This window comes from Leuresthes tenuis, unplaced genomic scaffold (assembly GCF_036924035.1).
Source record: "Leuresthes tenuis unplaced genomic scaffold, fLeuTen1.0.hap1 SCAF_22, whole genome shotgun sequence".
NCBI lineage: Eukaryota > Metazoa > Chordata > Actinopteri > Atheriniformes > Atherinopsidae > Leuresthes > Leuresthes tenuis.
The window spans coordinates 17,230,659-17,250,357 of NW_027325376.1; the positions used below are offsets into that span (position 1 = coordinate 17,230,659).

At 41.0% G+C, this 19,699-nt stretch overlaps 1 protein-coding gene across 2 annotated transcripts in view; it reads left to right on the forward strand.

Annotated features, from left to right (window-relative positions):
- Window positions 1-6,130: 6,130 nt before the first annotated feature.
- The window catches only part of nhsl2 (NHS-like 2), a 145,933-nt gene continuing 132,364 nt past the window's right edge, over window positions 6,131-19,699 (forward strand). For both annotated transcript variants that reach the window (XR_011909841.1, XM_072376952.1), the window contains exon 1: window positions 6,131-6,607. Coding sequence is in view for 1 of the 2 variants with exons in the window: in XM_072376952.1 (XP_072233053.1) it covers window positions 6,328-6,607 (280 nt within the window). In the remaining variant the exon portion in view is untranslated. The remainder of the gene's footprint in view (window positions 6,608-19,699) is intronic.

Genomic DNA, 19,699 nt, shown 5'->3' on the forward strand with positions numbered 1-19,699 from the left:
GCCAAAAAGTTCATCATTTCTCTTGTCAGCTTCATTCCAATCGTAAATACACGTACACTTCTGCAGTTCAAACCTGCAACATGTTCCAGAAGAGTTAGAATGGGCCAATTTAAGGCTAGTAAATAGATTTAAAAAATATATTATATATATATAATATATTATATATATATAAATATATTATATTAAAAAACAGCAGCAGCCAAAAAAGAAGCAGGCATAAGGTGAACACTCGTGACCTTTGATCCCTCAGAACTGCATCGGGAGCCATCATTCATCAATAACTTATATAACCACATGGACAAGGGAAATCCTTTGTTATTACCTTAGATACAGAGTTACATTCACCAAAGCCGCTTACAAATGTACCGTGGAAAAAAAAGCAACCTTATGTTAACCTTGTCCAAAAGTGGCGTCGACTTCTCTGGACTCGGAGGCGTCATCACACAGTGGAAACACGGATTGTGATCAGACGAATCAGCATTTAAGGTCTTTTTTGGAAGAAATGGATGCAGTACACTGTGGACCAAAGCGGAGAAGAACCATCAAAACTCTTACAAGTCCATAAGACAGGCTCCGTGGTGGTATGGGGTCACATTAATGCAGAGAAGTTCACTGAAATTCTCGAGCTTCCTTCAAGACGACGTCTTCTTCATGGATGTCCGTGCATTTTTCAACACGACAGTCCGACACTGCATTGGACTGCTCTCTCTGCAGTCCTTGGGTTCGTGTTAATAAGAATTTTAAAGATTACCTCAGAGAGCTTTTAATTTAGCTTAAAAATGTCTAGCTTGGAGTCTTAGGAATTCTTCAGCGCAACCCTGAGCAAGGAAAAGACTAAAATTGACCTCAGTGAGGAGGCTTGGCTTACCCTGTTACAAGGTATGACACAACAAGACTGACAAAAACCTACACACACTCACATAATTGCATTCTTAAAATTATATTATAGGCTTATCTTTGCCTTTTTTTTTACCACACACAGACACATCGTTAGCCTAATAGCATCACTGCCTAAGTAATATTTTGGCCAAATTGTGCTATCTGCCTAACTTTGCTCTCCTACCACCGCTGCATCACCATGCCTTAACCTATAAGGTTAACCTGTGTCCTCAGCCTATTGGAACACATTTTAGAGTCCAAAATCACTATCTGCCTTTCATCTCTTTGACTTGGGCATTTTTGATGCAACACACAAAGATTTTCCAAAAACATTCGAATATGACTTAAGGAATTATGCTATTAGGCTAACGACATTTATTTTTTGCTATATTTTACATTTGGTTTACCCTGTTGTTGATTTTGTAGTTAATGTATTTGATAGAAAACAAAAACTAGATATGAAAGGGCTGTAACCGTTTGTGTGGTCATGCAGCTTTTAGAAGGTTGTAATAGAAGGAATGCTGGCAGCCTCTTCGTTTGCAAGACAGAACTTACCTTTTCCAAAAGGCTTACATTTAACTAACTGAACTGTTTGTGCACTACTTGATTTAACATACTCTTTTTTGTCATATATACTACATATTTTCACACTTTTATTTCTCGTTTTTATTGTGTATGTACAAAGTTGGGTCATTCTTTCAAATTTTTCATATTTGTTTTAATTCCATGTTTGTGTCCTTTTTAAATGCACTGGTTTGCATTTTGCTAAAAGCCCTCCTGACAACAGTTTTTCCACCTTAGGAACTCTTTTAGGGGTCAAAATGCTTTATGGATAACTTTGATCTTTTGATCTACTCATTAATTTTCTTGGAGGATGCCCACATTTCTTAGATTTCAAGATTTTCTTAGAATTTCATCATGAGGAGCAAGTCTTTGCACTATAAATTTTTATGAGTACAGCTGCTGACCTGTCCCAAACAGAGTATATGTGGTGAATTTTGAAACAAAAACAAATGCAACGACACTGATTCTATACTGCTGCACACCTTAAAATGTGTTTGCAGGAAGAATGCGACAAAAAAACATCTGAAATGCGACATTATGTACATATGACATTATTGTTGTCATTAACTTGTGGTTCCCTGTTCCAACAGGTATCCTTTGTATGGTGTTACGGTGTTTGTTGTCCCCTCTTTTCTGTCTCCTCAAACCCAAGCTGGTCGAGGCGGATGGCCACCCTTCATGAGTCTGGTTCTTCCAGAGGTTTCTTCCTGTTAAAAGGGAGTTTTTTCTCTGCACAGTCGCCTCATGCATGCTCAGAATGGGGGATTGGACCGAAGTGAAGTTCCGGTATATTTCTTGGTTTCCTTAGCTAGGAAATAGTTTTTGAATTGGCTCTGTATGAATGAATTGGACTAATTTTGAATTAGGGTTGAATTTGGATGCAACATGGATCGGCTCTCCACGAATTTGTGGATTGGTGTTGACAGCTAATGTCTGGAGCTGAACATCAACAACCAAGGACATGGTGGTGACAATTTCCAACCAGCAGAGGGCCCTGGCCACAGCAGTCACCACCATTATCCATGGAGAGCCTGTTGAGCTTGTGGAGGAGCACAAATACCTGGGTACCATCTTTGACAATATGTTGGAATTTTTCTGCCAACACGAAGGAGATCCTCAAAAAATGTCACCAGAGCCAATATCTCCTGAGGAAACTCAACTCCTTTGGAGTAAGTTAGCTCATTCTCCGGACATTTTACTACTCATTCATCGAGAGTATCATCACCTTCTCCATAACCTGCTGGTTCCACTTTACCAGCCTCCAGAACAGGAACCGTCTGCAAAGGACTGCCACCGTCCTTACTACTTATTTTTCTTATTATTCTTATTTTATTTGACATGGAATATCTTGTATTGTATGTCTGCTCTACTGCCTCCTTAATTACCCCTGGGTATAAATAAAGTTTTTTTTAATTGAATTGAATTGGATTATGAACCATGAATTGGACTCCAATTGAATTGGACTGTATCATTTAAGTGCCTTGAAAAGACATTTGTTCTGACCCTAACCCTATATAAATAAACTGAATTGAAAAATACTTAATTATCCTCAATGCCAGAGAAAAGATGAAATATATTGTGTACATGCTGTTGGCAATTTAAATAAAAGTCAAGGTATGTGTAATAAAATGTAATAATTACAGTGAGGAAAAAAAAAAGAGAAATTCAAGAATCTGATCCCATTGCACCAAAACCACTGATAATTGCTGTTTTAGTTTGTTCTTCTCAGCGTTACAAACAGCTAACAGCATGAAGGCTAGGTGAAACATCTTCAAAACACAGAAAGTTGCAGCTTCAATTACTGAAGTATTCACAGGGAGTATTAGATTCTGTAAATCTAATTTTGGAATTGAATTCCTCGTTCTTGCGTCATTTAACGCATGACAGGAGGTAAACAAATGTGAAATGATAGCTGTAAGACTTCCAGAAGAGAATGTCAGCGGCTAGCTGCAGAAAACAACTGTGAGACCAAAGGGGAGCGAAACAGGGAGCCAAAGGCAAACTCCACTCCACCATTCTCCTCAGAGTCCAGGGGGGCCACGTCATGAGGCTCTCTGACCACATTTGTTGTCTCTTTTTCCTTCTCTGTGCTCCTCTCGTAACTTTGTGGGGAGAAAGAAGAATCCACTGTGGGTAGCTGGTAATGCTCGCTGACCAGACAGTTGGCTGACAACGTGATGTGTTCAGAGTCAAGGAAAAAAAAAAGAGACAGAAAAAGACACACCTCTCTGTTAATGAAGAGCTTGTGACTGTGCTGTGTTGTCTCTGAGAAGTAGGCTCCCTGAGTTCTCTGTGATTGCTCAGAACTTTGGTCATGCCGTGACAGAACTGACAAGGGAGAAAATAAGTGTTGGTCCAAAGACCTGCAAGACTGTAATGGTCATCCTCTTCCAGTTCAACAATTCAATCTGAGCAATTAATGAAGTCATTTGAACTACTATCTTTTGGTTTATTCTCTGGGTTTCGGAGCTTTCCAGATTGTTATCAACACACAGTTCAAAAACCGGCATCCGGAAGTTCATAAGTGCACATGGCAGGGGTTTTGAGGCCATTTACGCAGCCAACCTGATGATATCTTTTTCAGAACTCTTACTTATGTCAGCAAATTAATCTTAAACCACATTGTGCATGTACTACAACAGTGAGACTCAGCTCAGGTGCTAAACTGACCTGCCTGCAATCCACCTCTGTCACCCACTGAAAGCCCTCTGGGAAAACATTTTGTTTCCTTAGTTCCAAAACACGGAATGTTGGTGAAAGCTGATGGAACACAGTGGTAGACATGCTCCATGTCCCAGATTATGTGAAAGCTGATGCTTGCTGCAACTTCAAAAGCAGCAGAAAGAAATAAAAAAATAATACGAAGGAAGTAATGGAACACGTGCACTCTGTTAAGAGTTTATTAGGTGCACCAGGACAATGCAAATGGTCTGATTATGCCCAATGCTTGTTTGTGGATGGGTGAATCGTTACATCAGCACAGCTCCATAACATTTATGAATCCTATCAGCAGTTGAGATGTACTCACTGCAGTCTTCATCCTAAACAGTAGGTGTCACTGCTGAGAAAGTGGCACCACTACATCACAAGTCGAGCACGAGAGAAGGTCGTACAGCAAATACATCATTCATATTTTAGATGCCAACAGAGATGGAACTGCCCCCACATTCCTCCCTGTAGCGCGTTCTATTATGCTGTCTGTTTCTAAAACACCGCTAATCCGTTGAGCGATAAGTTATAAAATTGGGGGTGGCACGACTGGCAGACAGTGCACCTTAGTGTCCCAGGTAAGGTGACGTGAATTTTGACATTTCGTCCTTCGAACTGTGGCCATAAGTTTGAGTTAACGAAGCAGTGATGAGGGATTTGTCTCCCATCAAGCTACGACTATGGTCGCCATTCATGACTTTGTGAACAGTGGCATGGTTTGAAACTGATGTCAAAACACCTGGCACTGCTGTCTCATGCGCATTCCAATTTTTGTAACCCGTCACGCACTATGGAAGTGGCACATTTGGAAAAAGGGGAAGAGATGCAGATCTATCTCTATAGGTATCTGTATCCACGAAAATAAAAGAAGGCACTTCTTTTCATGATTGCAGATGTTTAAAACACCAAAAGAAGGGTTAAAAAGTCAAACAAGTGAAATCTTTGGTCATTTTACTTTCTGTACGTCTTCTTCTCGCGCTATCCATGTAGTAGTGACACCTACTGTTTACGATGAGGACTGCAGCAAACCCCGCACGTGGCGTTGCGCTGAGGTCACAATTTGAACGCGCAGTCACCAAAGCGTTGAGCAATCAGCCCATTAATGAAGTCCAGATCAGCAGAAGTCAGGCACTGGCGAGGTGTCAGCGGTGCTGCATAGATGTGTGAAGTCAGACACACATCTATGCATCTATAAAACCCTCCACATCAAACTGAGGTGACTGATTTCTTCATGGACCAACATTTGTTCAAGGTGTGATGATGTGGGGGGCCGTGTCCAAAATGGAAACCCACGCGTTTGTGCGCGGCAGTGCGTGAAGAAATTGATGCTTAAGCCTCTCTATCTTCCGCCGCCTTCTCCTCCTCATCACTTCATCTGTCTACGAACTTTTACTTCATCTTTTCTTCGTCCAGCAGACGGGTTTCCTCCTCAGGAAACACCACACTGTTGCGCGCTGCGTCGTCACGTCAAGACGGACACGATTAGGTCTGACGTTTGGGTCGATGTCCTTCAAAATAAGAGGACAGACGAGGACTTTCAAGAAAGCCGCTAACATTTGGGATCTGTATAAAAACAAAAGATGATTCTAAAGTAATGGGTTAACTTCGCCTGTTGACAGAATTGAATAAACAAATCACGAAGCCCAGGCTACACAGATGCAAACATGTGTATTGTGAGCTTATTTTTTTACGCACCATGTTTTCTTTACGTTAAGGCCTTGTTGTTCATGGCACACGAGATTTGATTTTACGATTCAGAGGCTAATAAGTAAATAAACAGACCATTTTTACATAATAAAAGAGGACAGCTTTCTAAACTGAAGTTCCACATCGTACAATCTTACTTTTCTTTTTGCAGTCACAGCATTGTGCTTCGATGTTGAAGCTCCAACCGGATGCTTCGTGTGTTAACGTCTTTTAAACAACCCTCACAGCAGCTGAGTCTCTCCTCTTCATCGAAAAAAAAAAAAAAACCCTACTCGCAGTCAAAAACAATGTGGGCGCGCGACGCGCAACTGGCTCCAAGCTTCTCCAGCAGCTGCGGAGTTTACCCTCACGGACGATTCCTAGGATGTGTCTGTGCGCCACCCGGAGGGAGAAGGACCACAGGAATATAACTTGATATATGTGTTTAGTTTGTTCTGGATTTTTTTGCGCGTGTGTTGGAGGGGAAAAATGCCTTTTTGTAAACGCACTCTACTTCCCAAAGATGTATGCAAGCCCGACGGCGGGAGGCTACGGGCGGAGATTTTCGGGGAATTGACGGACGTGTGCGGCTTCTCCCTGAGCTCGGTGCTGCGGCAGCTCTCGGATCTATCCCGACACTCAGTGAGCATCCTGGAGGAGCTGGAGGGAGAGCTGGTGTCCATCTGCCACCGCTCCGGCGCACTGGAGGGCAGAGTGGTCCGGCTGCAGAGGCACGTCGCAGAGCTGGTCAGCAAGCCGCCACCGAGAAGTAAGAGGAAATTAAAAAACCTGTCTGAGCTGAAGGAAAAACACACCTGGAGTCACTTTGTGCAGCTCCCAGCTGCGGGTGGAGAGTTTGGGTGTCAAACTGTGTAAAATCACACCACAGTCGTGGTTTTTGTGCGCGGTTTCTGACAGTGAAAGGTCACCGCAGCGCGCATGGTCCATAATTACATTTATTTAGGATGTGAGTGCCTGAGTGGGGTTGTCATTGGAGCGTCTGTCAGAGACAATAACAAACGTTTAGCTGCTGCAGACAGAGATCAGAACTGACTTTGAAGGATTGAGAATAGTCATTAAAAGTTGGTTGTAAGCAAGGCCCCATGACTTTTCTAACCTGTTGAGTTTTTTTTGCCTTTTTTTATTATTATTAATACTTTAGCTCTTGGGTACGCTGGTTTACAAGATGCTCCTGAATGCGGCACGCTGTGGGTGTGGAGATTGGAATGTGAGTGTGGAGATGTCATGCGTGTTCTGAAGTTTTGACATATCACCTGTGACTTTTGTCCCTGTCCCCTCCTTCCAAACTTCGAATCTGTCTTTAATGTATACTTGAATGTACTTTTTTTTTTTTTACTTGTTGTCAGCACTGCTTTGGAACTGAGGTGGTTTGTGAGGTGAATTAATGAACTTGCTCATAAATGTGTTTCCATGCGATCTAGTTTGCAGATTTTGTCACATACTTCTCCTGAAGGAAGGAAGGAAGTCTGTCTGCGTTCATGTTAAATCTGAGTTTAGCATGTGGATGTGTTATGGATCAGCGTACAACTCGCACACATTTGATGTGGAAACTTGATTCCTCCAAGGCACATTACTCTGAAAATGGGCATAACAGAGAGGCAAGAAACATCCTGAATTAAATACATTTGCCTCCTCAGCAGTGGCAGCAGCGACTTGGAGTGCTTACTATTGTCAAATTTTCAAAAAGCTGTAAAAGCTTTTCATAAGTTTTCCTCTCAGTTATAAGTCTCACACATCTGTTGTCATCTGTTGTTGACATTCACATCAGTTTCAGCACAGAACAACTCTGGTTTTGATTTGATAGATTACAAATAGTGTTGGATCATAGTATTATGGATTTTGACTGTTGTCAGCTGTTTGACTCCAACAGCCTGTTCTGCCTCCCTGAGAATGAATTTGGTTAAAAACGTATCTCTTAAGCCGTAATACAAAGCTTGCACGAATAGGAAATACAGCTGTCACTTTGTTTTACTTCCAAAAATCAAGATCAAATGAATTTGAAGCAAACATGCAATTGATGTTTAGCTTCAACTACCAACTATCAAACTATCAAGTTCCTATGAGTCTGAAATGCTGTGAGCAAGCAATGCCCATCTTTCAGTGGCCAGAGGTGCATGTTATCCTTTAGCATCGTCATTAAGCGGAACTGTTGGGGTGAAATTTAAGTAACACTTTGAATTTTATGTTATGGGTCCAGTTCCATCATCAGACCCTTAAACCTGTCTACCTAAATAATAGTTTTGGGCATGAAAATCTTGCTTTCTTGTTAGTGATAGCATTGTTTCGAGCTTCTGGTAGTGGACCTACTGTAGCTGACAGTACCAAATAGCAGGCGCTCAGATGACATTGACTCGCGTATGTGTGATGCTTCTGCTGCCTCCCTAGAAGAATCTGCAGATTTGTTTTTTTTCATTTTGAGCAGAAACAACTGCTTTGTACAAAGTTGACAGCTGCCTTTTCTTTATCCGTTACGATACCGTTTATGGTGTAGAATCCAAAGTATTTCCAAAAGCTGCTGCTTTGATCATTCTGTGATGTCACTGTGCTCTTGGGACACTTTGCTTGTTGGTTTCCTTCATTTTCATAGCAGAGTAGCAAACATAGCTTAAGTTTTTGTACTCAGCAGTTACCAATGCATGAATTGGGTCAAGCTGACACTAGAACACCCTTGGCTATATCATAAGGCAAACAATTTCTAAAAGCCTGATACATCTGTGAAGCACTTATGGACTGAATTAGAACCGGTGATAAATTCATATTTTGCTCACATGTGAATGGATGTTTGAATTTGGAGGAATAAAAAAGATAGCCCCAATAGGAACTGTCAGTTGAAGTCAAGATCTTTTTACGCAACATGTTGTTGCTCTGAATGCCGTATTTCGCAAAACAGCTGTGGCTCAGTGACAGCTAATCTCTTTTTAGTGGTTTCTACCCAATGAGTTGGTGCTGAAAACTGATGGTTGAAATGAGGAGGTAAATAACATTATTGATAAACCCTGTCAAACCCAATTGTAGGCTGTTTGCTATGAGCTTGGACAAATTTAAAACATTTAGTATTTATTGATTCGGGGATACTATCTGTCTTTGCTCGCACTGTTGTAATTATGTCAACCTGGAGCATGATACAAGTTATTGTTGATCCTTTGTGGAGCAATATTACAACAATATCTACAGATGCAGCATTTATTTAATTATTGTTTTTAGAGTTGCTTTGCTCTTTATTGACTGTACACTTTGGTAACTGCTTATATTTAAATAGAAGGGCACACATACCGCAGTATATCTCCAGACTTTTCCATCGGAGTCACCCAGAAACGATAATAGAGAAATCTCCAGTTGACAGCATGCAAGTGAGATGCAGCCCAGATGCATAATGGGGAATTTGTGCTGTGGCTGCCATCCTGTTTAACTCTGCAAACTTTGCAAACACTTATCATGGGTCATGTTCTCTTTGTTTGCATTACAGTTGAAGAGCGAGCAAATGAATGAAGCAAGCTGACTGTGTGCTTGAATTTATGAGGCAGTCAGCAGAGCGCACATGTGTGTTTGTGTGTGAGCACGTACAGTATTATAAGACAGAAAGAGAAAGTCCCCTTTAACACAGAGCAGATGTAGAGCTGGATGGAGGAAGGGGAACGAGATAAAACAAAATTCGACTTGTCCTTTTGTGTCATTTACAGAGACCTGTGTGCATGCACATCAGCATTTCTGTTCACAAATGCATCTGTATTTGTTGCAAAGATCTTTATCTTTTCTCTCTTTTCTAAACTCTGTGTAGGCTCAAACTGTGTCACTACCACGTGGGCAGAAACTGAATAATCAATAGATGCAGCTTGGGCCTTCATCTTTCATCATCATTCTCTCTTCACTGCCTTTTTTTCCCTCCTCGCGTTTACTTTCTATCATCTCAATAAAGATAGAAATCATTCATGTACATCTTACTGACAGAATAATGAGGCAGAAACATTTTGGTTTTTCTCCTCTACTGGTTTTAAAACCTCTTGATTTCAGTCACCAACTCTGCTCAGTAGCATGTCCTTGCTGTGCCATTTGATAATGGGGGGGTACTGCATGTCGTGGAAGTAAATGTGACTAGAACATTTTTTTATTAGACCAAGGGGAGATGTCTGATAAAAGGTAACGTGACTAAGTGCATTGGAACTAGGTTGAGCTTGTGAGTGATGACGGCCAAAATTATTATATCTTCCGAGAACATATTCTTGTCTTGTACTTGTACTTGTTCAAAAGTGTCTTTTTCTGGTATCCCATGTGCTCTCACACACTAAGCTTTCCACCATGTTAATTCAGTTTTTGTCAAACTTAGGCTGGAACAGTTTTATTTATGCCATTTTTTTTTGCCCTGTCACTCTGCAGTTTTGGCTGAAGAATTAGCATCAACTATAACTTCTCTTGACATGCACATACATTAGTATTTACTTTGTAGATTTCCTGAAAACTCCACATAAATCAACAAAAACTTTGAATGAAAACCATACGTGCGAAACAATGTAGGCTATAGTTTGTGATGTGAAATGACATTTAACATTTGTTAAGATGACTCCCAAATTCAAGTGTTGCCGTGAGCAAAATGTTTTATAAAGCTAAGTTAAAGCCAAGTAAAACTAAGTAAAAGCGTGACTCCCTGTCAAGTTCATCTTGGTGTGTTCTTGGCATCGTACTTAGTGGTTTTACATAAGCTAAAGCTTTGCAGCTACATTATGATTACTCATTTTGTAAGACATTTTCTTGGTCAAACCATTACATTTGAGAGACTACCTTCCCATAGCTAGTTGATTTCAACTGACTCTTTACTTTTTCAAAATGAGAATTTGCTAATGTCTTAAATAAGCACTTGACGGACAGAAACATGTGTTTGTGCGGTAGAATAAAAGGAGGCTAAAGCTAAATATGGCTGGCAAGAAATGAATTGAATCTTACAGCTCTGAAAGTTACATTTCAGTTCACCTCAGTTAGCAACTTTGTCGGTAGATGTAGCAACTTTTCAAACTACTTCAGTGATTTCTCCTCTTTCATATAGCTCCTAGTTACTGGTTGTGGTTGGAGCTTGATTTAACTCTGCATGTACTAACCTTAATGGGCCCAGGTGCTATGGTGCTGTTGAGCTGTATCTTCATTCTCGTGTGCATGTAACCATGCTGAGTGACAGGCAGGTGTTAGCAGTAACACTGCTTCACGGTAGAGCAGATGTTAACACATGTATAGAGCTCGGGATGTTGACTTATGACGTGGGGCTTCCATGAAGCAGCCTTGTGCATGCAAATGCTCAATCAGTTTTAGGACTTTGGGGAGTTTGGACCCTACGTATTGAGCTGTACCTGAGTGGTATAGAATTTTCATTGTAGTAGGGGCCCTTTATCTTACTGCAGAGAGCCACATCCATGTCAGGGTGTGCATGGACTGTAGCCATGTTTAGGTGGAAGCTTAGAGTCAACTTCCATATGTTTACCAGCAGGTTTCCTGATAGAACTTTTCACTGTCCAGATATGTATACATGTGTTATTAAGACCAGCCAAGATGCTTCTGCAATTTATGTCATGCCGCTTTTTTAGTTTCTGAGGTGCAAACGTTCTCAGATCCAACTTCCACAGAGGAAAACAACTACTCATTCCATGTAAGTGGGATTTTCTGCATCAACTCACACAAAATTGCAGTATGCACTGCCTTAAACTTACTATTGTAGGGCTTGGCTGAGTAATCAATTCATTACGCTTGCTTACTTGCGTGTTAAGTAATGTGTTAGTGTGTTAAGAACACCACTAGCCATAGTCTTAATGTACAGCTTATCTCTCTAACTATGGCTCCATGCATACAGCGATTAAAATGGATTCACATGATTGCCACCTGTTTTTAGGTTTGATCCAGTTAAGACAGATGAGGGTTTTCAAATTTATAAGGATCAAAAAAACTTACCCCCCCCCCCCTTCATTTATGTGGAGAAAATTTTTTTTTTGCATGTCTGCTTTTCCACCAGTAACAACCACTGACAAGCCCCACTCCACCTGCCAAAATAAGTGAAGCACTCACTCAAACACATGTTGCAGGCCCAGATGAGGGGATTTTTCCACCCAGTTTAGAGTTTGTGCAAGAGTCAGATCTCCTGAGCCGCTTCCAGGACCTCTGCACGGACAAGCGCCTGAGGGATCAGAGCTGGTTTCCTCCCCCTGGGAAGGTGGGGAGGAACCGCACTGATACAGAGAGGAAGAGGATGTCAGTCGTCACCGTGGAAAGCGTGATAGCAGGAGAGAGTACGTGTTGTGTCCACTTTCCACTGGAAGTTGTCACTTAGATGGGCCTGAACTTGAGGGCTTTGTCCTCTGAAATACCTCATCTTGAGTTTTCTCATACTGGGCTTATTTCCTGCCATTTTCTCTTGGCTGCTTTTGACCCTAAATGGGACAGGAGTATCCCAAGTATGTAAAAGCAAGCTGAGGTTTAGTGTTTTCTTTTTCTGCCTTTTTTTTTTTTTTTTCCTCTTTAGAAGCCACATAACTTCTTTAACCCCACACTGATTTTCACGGGAGGATTTTTCTTAGTTTGTTGTCACAAAAAGTTCCCCAGGCTATCCCACTTTCCCAGTTCAGGCAGAATTAGATGTCTTTATTGTAAACACATTTGATTTTTGGACGTCCTCTATTGCTGATATCACTGCAGCTGTTTTTCCTTAGCTGTCAAAGGCAACGCATCTGCGGTGACATCAGTGTATTGTAGTGTGGTCTCAGGAGATCATTGTGACCCTTTTCACCTTTAATACTGGCTGCACAGTGAACATATCAGTAAAAAGGGAACATTACCCATTTGGCAATGTAGCTGCATTATGTTTAAAAGGGGCTGGTGATGTTGAAGGTTTTAAGCCTTCATAATGGGCTACACACACAGATGGCCACATATCGAAGTGTCCTTGGGTAAGACACTGAACCCCATGTGGCCTGTCATGCGTCCTTCGGTGTATGAATGAATGAATTAGAAGAAATGGACTATGGTCTAAGATGTGCTGTATGAGTGTGGAAGTGAATGTGCTTTGAGTGGACAGTTATACAAGTACAGTCCATTTATCATTCACTAATAATGCACCGCTGCATACCAAATAGGTCAGTTAAGGCTTTAGAAATATAAAAGTATGGTAGGTTTCGGCAATATTTCAAAGTTCCCACAGCAGTTCAACATCTGGAGAGTCCTGCTGTATTTTTGGAGGTGTGTGTGTGTGTGTGTGTGTGGACCTGGGGAAGTCTTCGCTCACTGCATGGCATTTTCAGCAAATGTAACTGTGGAAAAAGCTAGTAAAAAAGAATCCAATATCACATTTCTGGGATTGTTTGGCTTTTCAAAACGTTGAAAGCCAGGGGGCTTAAATAAACATTTTTTGGGGGGCTCTTATACAACAAATTCACGTGCGACGGGATGAGCCAGTGGCAATGAGAGGTCCCCTGCTGCGTCTCCGTAGGTTACCAGCATCTGAGCAAACAAAATAGCATTTGTACACACGGCAATGATGACTTCTGGTCAGGGTGTACAATCCCGGCTGAGCACAAAAACACAGCTCTCCAGTACAGAGGGGGCAGTAGTATGTATGTCATACTAATCAAGCTAAGCCTATTAGTTGTGATGTCATCAATAAACTAACATTAATCACCAAAGCAGTAATTTGGTCCTGTCGTTTGCTGTCACGTGAGCGTTTAGCTACAAAAAAACACTTCAGTATGTGGTCATAAATCAGACACAGATTGAATTTTTTGTACTGTAACCCCAGTCTGAAGAGTCAAATCCGAGTTCATGTGACTTTTGCATCACTCTTGATCAACGTTCGTCACAATTTTGTGCAGGTAGAAGTCACCACATGTCTGCTTTTGTCTTTATTTTTTTTTATCTTGTCTTTAAAGCCAACTTGAAATCTGAAATTGGCCAAATTAAAATGAGTAACGGGAACAGGCCAACAAAAAAAATCGGATCTGAGCAGTAAATCGGAATTGAGTATTAAGGCCTGGAGTCTGAAAGCCCTTTACCTGCACGGAGGCATCTATCACTAAATCTCTGAGAGGCACATCGGTATCATTGCTTGTTTAGGGACTGGAATAACGTTTTGTTCGTTGTCCTAACCTGAACACCTCTATTCTCTGGAGGTTATCCACATCTGGTAAATGTCAAAATTTAGGTCAAGGTAAGCTGACAAAGCAAACGCTATAAGTAGCTGCCTCGTTTGAACACATAGTCAGAGTATGATATAAGTTCTTGTAACTTGTATTTACATAAATGCCTTAAATGTTGTTTACCTTCTCTGAGAGAGTTTAGCGACTTAAAACGTCTGATTATAGAGTGGCGAATACAATTTTAGTTGATGTTTAGATCTTCCTGCAGTGTTCACAGTATGCTGACGCAGACATTGGTTGGATTTTAGGCTGCTTTCACGGGACAGAAATGTGTATCTATCAACAAGCTTGATTTTGAAAGTTTGACGGTGACACTGGTATGATTTAGACTTAGACATAAATCAGCCATAATATTAAAACCACCGGAAAAACAGCATCCTGGGACTCGCATGGATTTAACTTTTACACCTACTGTCCATAAACATTTCTACAGACCAATGGCTTACCCCCACAGCCATACAGTATGGCAACACCACTCCCCTAACGAGCAGCTTTCTGCAGAGGGACAGCACTGAGCCTTGCAGAACCAGTTTAAAAAGGGCATAAAAGCATGTCAAAGAGCTTCAGGTGTTCCCCCTGACCTCTAAACTCTCTCGATACCAATTAGATTGGATCTGATGACATCTGTGGGAAGCAAGCCCAGTACACAAAGACCCTCCCCACAACCCACAGGGCCCAAAGGATCCGTTGCTAAGGTCCTGGTACCAGACACTCCAGGACACCTTCAGATGTTCTTTGACCACGCCTTGACTAAGGAGAGCACACTCTATATTAAGCATAACGTTACAGCTGATCGGTGCTGATAGGTTTACTAATTGAATAGCAGAGCAAGAGAAAATAAAGATGCTTTTATTTTGATGATTGAATGAGTGTTTTGAATTAAATCTAACATCATTTGCAAATTGATTTCAGTCTACTTGAGTGCTGATTATTGTTAGATAAAGTTCTGGGATGATGTTCATTCCAGACTTGGCAGCACAAGCAGAGATAACAGAGTGTCAGGAGTTTACTGTGGAACAAACTACCTTTTCTCTTTCATCCAGCTTTTGGATAATTCAAGGTTTTTTTCACCCCATCCAAATAATTTCCTTCCAAATCCTGTTAATCAAATGCTTGATGAGAGAACGAGAAAGAGGCTTTACGTCCCCCTTACTTCTCCTCCTTCGTTCCCACGGGTTGATGTCAACCTCATGACTCAGTATTCCTCCCTGCTGGCCCCTCAGTAATTCCCCTTCTGCTTCTTTCCTTCTTCTTTTCCTTCTCTCTCCATCCTCTTACTCTTCACCATTTGCTCTTGTTAAACTGTCGCATACAGGAGAAAAAGATAAATTGGGCCGAAAGCAGTTTTGGAAACTTGTTTTTGACTTGATTTTCAGCCATGACTCCAGGTTCCGACCCCGCAAAATGAAAATTCTGCATTGAGCGGCAACAGGTGACATCTCAGCTTTCACTTTAAAAGAGTTTTGTAAGCCCACGGTTTTTGTATCATGGATACAGGCCATGGACTGAACATGCTCCTCATCCTCCCCCACCATCGCGCTCGTCCTACAGGCAGTGATTCAGAGGGCAGCAGCAGCACAAGGAAACACTGCAGAACACTGTGGGAGAAAGGCTTTAGTTCTTAAAAATCATATTCAGTTGTTAGGGCAAGTTTATATGCAGAGCTGCCAAATTAAATCTCATGAGCAGATTATCATAAACTAAACGGAACTATTACTGTATTACACAAAAACAGTGGGTCGGGAATGTTTTCTCCATGACAAGCATCCTCCCCCGTGGAAGCATTTTGTTCACTGGACTCATACGCTGGAACATACGTGTTTCGGTGTATATGAACTATTATTGTGACATAGGGGATTATACTGATCACTGTCACTTTGTTGGTGTCTTTAATTGAGTTCCTGCTGTCTGTTTATGTTTATTTATGTGTTTGCTGCAAAGTCAGAAGCAAGGGAGGCTGCCCCTACCCAAAATACCAACTCTGCTCTGATTGGTCATCCCCACCGCCATGATGAGGCGACAGTCTGCATCAGCTCTGCCTCTGCATCAAGTGATGCATTTTAAGTACACTTTTGGAATTCAGGAGTCAAAGATGTCGATGAGCAGAAACCGTGGAAATTTTAAGTTTAATTCTGAATATCGAAGTGGCAATTTAAGATGAAGATAAGAGCAACCTAAAAATGGAACGTGAAGATCTTAGAAAATGTTCAGTAATGCACTCGGATGTAGAGCTTTGTTTAAATCGCCCTTTTAAAACCTGAGGTTTTCCTGTAAAACTTACTTAGTTTTTGTAAATGAAGCTTCCAAAGAGGGACTTTTTCACTTTTGAATATGGTTAAATACCCTGTTTCTCCCAATGCTACGAAAGCGTTCTCACAAATTTGATTTGACACTTTGTTTTAAATGCCTCACCAGTCTTTCTTGCCTTTGACTTGAAATGTGAAGACATTCGCAAAAACTGAGTGGTCACCTTTTATGTTTGCGACTGTGTGTTTTCAAATCAGAAATAATAGTGGATACTGTCCTTCTTTGTGTGTTCAATGCGAGAGATTAATGTGCATTTTTAATCGGTGTGTGTGTGTGTGTGTTTTCCTTGTGTAGATTTATGTGCCAGCTCATGCCCAGTTTTGTGTGAGAGTTTAAGTTTTGGAGAGATGGAGCCCAGCGGTTCTGAGTTGACTTTGTGGTCAACGTGGCAATTAATTACCTTCAGAGAAAGAGGAGGGCTCTGTGTGTAGGAGAGCAACAGACAGAAAGTACTGTTGTTCCTCAGAAGACAAAAGTGAGTTGTAGGTTCAGGTAAAAAGAGAAGGAGAAGAAAACCTACTAACAACTTCCTGTCTTGGCGAAGAGCCCAGCTCTTTCCCTTTCAAACACACACACCCAGTCTGGTTAGATTGACTGTGGGGACTCTACATTGACCCAATGCATTCCCAAGCCCTTCACCCTAACCACCACAATGTCAGGGAAATGATGGAGGAGGTAGGATCCAGATGCAGTTCTTTCAAAATTAAAAAAAAAAAAGGTTTATTCCAAAAAACACAAAAACAGGGAGCAAGGCAAAAACAAAGGGCCCGAGCCGGATTAAAAAATACCAAACGTTAACAAAAACAAGACTATGGATAAATAACATGACTATGAAACCGAGACTATGAGACAAGAACCAAACTTAACAAGCGTTAACAGTGGCATGAAGGGTCGTGAGGATTCCGCCATGAACATGGGTGAACCAGGAAACCAAATGATGAGGAGGGTGATCAGTGAGGACAATGAAACAGGTGACATGAGTGAGACCAAATGACAGGGGGAAAAACATGACCAGAAACCTGAAAACATGAAAAGATTTAACAAAACACGAACTGTGACACACAACAGATTAACTAACCCTAAACCTAACCAATTAAAATGTCTGTTCCCTTGTTCTCAGGAAGTCCCCACAATTCTGTGTGCAGTCAGATTTTGTCCCCATCATGTAGAAATAACAAATAAATATATATACACATGTGTTTGGGTGTGTATTTGTGTGTGTGTGTATATATATATCTATAGATATATATATCTATAGATATATATATATAGAGATATACACACACACACACACACACACAAATACATGTATGCGCACAGAGATTCCTTGTTGCATTATCTCAGAAGCCATTACATTGGCTTGCATACGTTTTCTGAACACTAACAATAACCTAAAACCTTCTTAATCATTAACTTTAATGAATACATGATTTGCTTTCTACCCCATAGTGGAAGTGGATCTTCACTGCAAAAACAGACAATTGTCTGCACATCATTTATAATACAAGCTCACACACTCTTTGTCCTGTTTTGGCCAAAGTGATAAAACTTTTCATATTTATCTTCATCAACAATTTTTTTTCTGGTTGGCCGTGTTGCCATGGCTACCACAACGTATGTATATTGTCGGAGGCCTGAGTTGCAGCCAGTGCATCCTTTGTGTCTCCCGCCCTTCTGCCTTCCTGCTGTGAACTGCATGTTATATTTCTTTTTCTAACATGTGGAGCAATTAGTTCACTTGTTCAAATCAAAGCTCACACAGTGAGTCGGTACGCAACGATCCCCATTTTAAAATGCCTAACTTCAGGGCAGAAATAACAAACACGCACAGATGGAGAGCCAATCGTGTCATCGAAACACGAGCAAATATAGAGTATGAACAGGATCGAGATAGATTGGCTAAAATGGGAGGAAAAATATGGAAAAGGAGATAAAAATGATCAGAAGAGGCAAAGCACAGGGAAGGGGGAGGAGAAAAAAGCAAGAACATGAAGAGGAGATGAGGGAAATGGGGAGGGATGGAGGGATTAAGTGGAGAAACAGAACGAAGAGGCATCTGATGTAATTTAGCCTAATTTAATGTTTCACTTGGTCCCCTTTAGGATAGTTATTATTAGGCTATATCAAAATCAGTCTACTACTTAAATGTTTTACTTAAAGTGACAATAGTAAATGTTTTTTTTATCTGAGCAAAGCATTTCAGACTTTATCCCCTAAAGATCTGGATGATTATGCGATATGCTGCATCAATCCACAGTGTGTTATCAGCTGAATCTGTAGCTTTTTGGTTATAGCAGGCACTGCTATAAGAGTAAGGGCTCTAAAAATCTATTGGTCACTCCCTTTTAAACAGGTGATTGGCAACATTTGTTGCTGGAGCATTTAGCAACTAAAGAAATGAGAGAAGATATTCCATGCATCAGTTGGTGTGAAAAAACAAAAATTTTAATCAATATTTGAGTAAAAGTCAGCATGTGGCCAGACGTATAACTCAGAGTAAAGGATAGTGTTGTTGTGTGACTGCTGCATGTGCAAATAAGTTACAAATAATGTAATATAATATAATACCTTTTTGCCAAGAAGGTGAGATATTAATGTATACTGTTTGTTATATAATCTCTGTTGCAGTTTGTTTTACTAGAATCAATTTCTTTGCAAAGTGAACGTCACAAGGAAGAGCAGATGTGTGAATTAAAAGGTTTCAACGATGAAAATGGAGGCATAAGATGATTTATTTTCTGCAGAAGAAGAGCAGCTGAGGCAGATTGATGGAACCTCCCAAAGGTCCCAAATTTCTCCAATTTCTTCTCACTGTGAAAAATAACAAACACCACAGGAGTGAAGGAGTCTGAATAACAGCAAAGACATAGTGCAGGAAGAGGCCCTCTGCTGAAACCCTGAACATGTGCACAACAGCAAGTTTCCTACAACTGCAAATGTGAGTAGATTTTCCACTTTTCCTCTCCTCACGACCTCAGTTCGTCTGTGTTTTCTCTGTGGTGTTAATCCAAGGACAAGGCTGGGGGACCGTGTTTATACTGTCTCCTATAGAGCAGATTCCTATCACAGAGCAGAGGCACTGGAGATTGAGGATAAAGGCAGCATGCTTTCAATGTAGGCACATTGTTCAAGGAGCAGATGTAGACTGCATGACAGCAGCAGTATGTAAACACACCAAATAAAGGAAGATTTACTGTAGTTCTGGTTGGAAAAATGAAGGGAAGCCCAGGATGTACGCAGAAACAGGCAGAAACTACCATTCTGATGGCACTTCATCAGTGACTGTGTGACAGATCTTTTTGTTGCATTGCTTTTACTGGGAAATCTGTCTAGGGTAGTCAATAAGAGTGGCTTTGTTTGGTCATCAT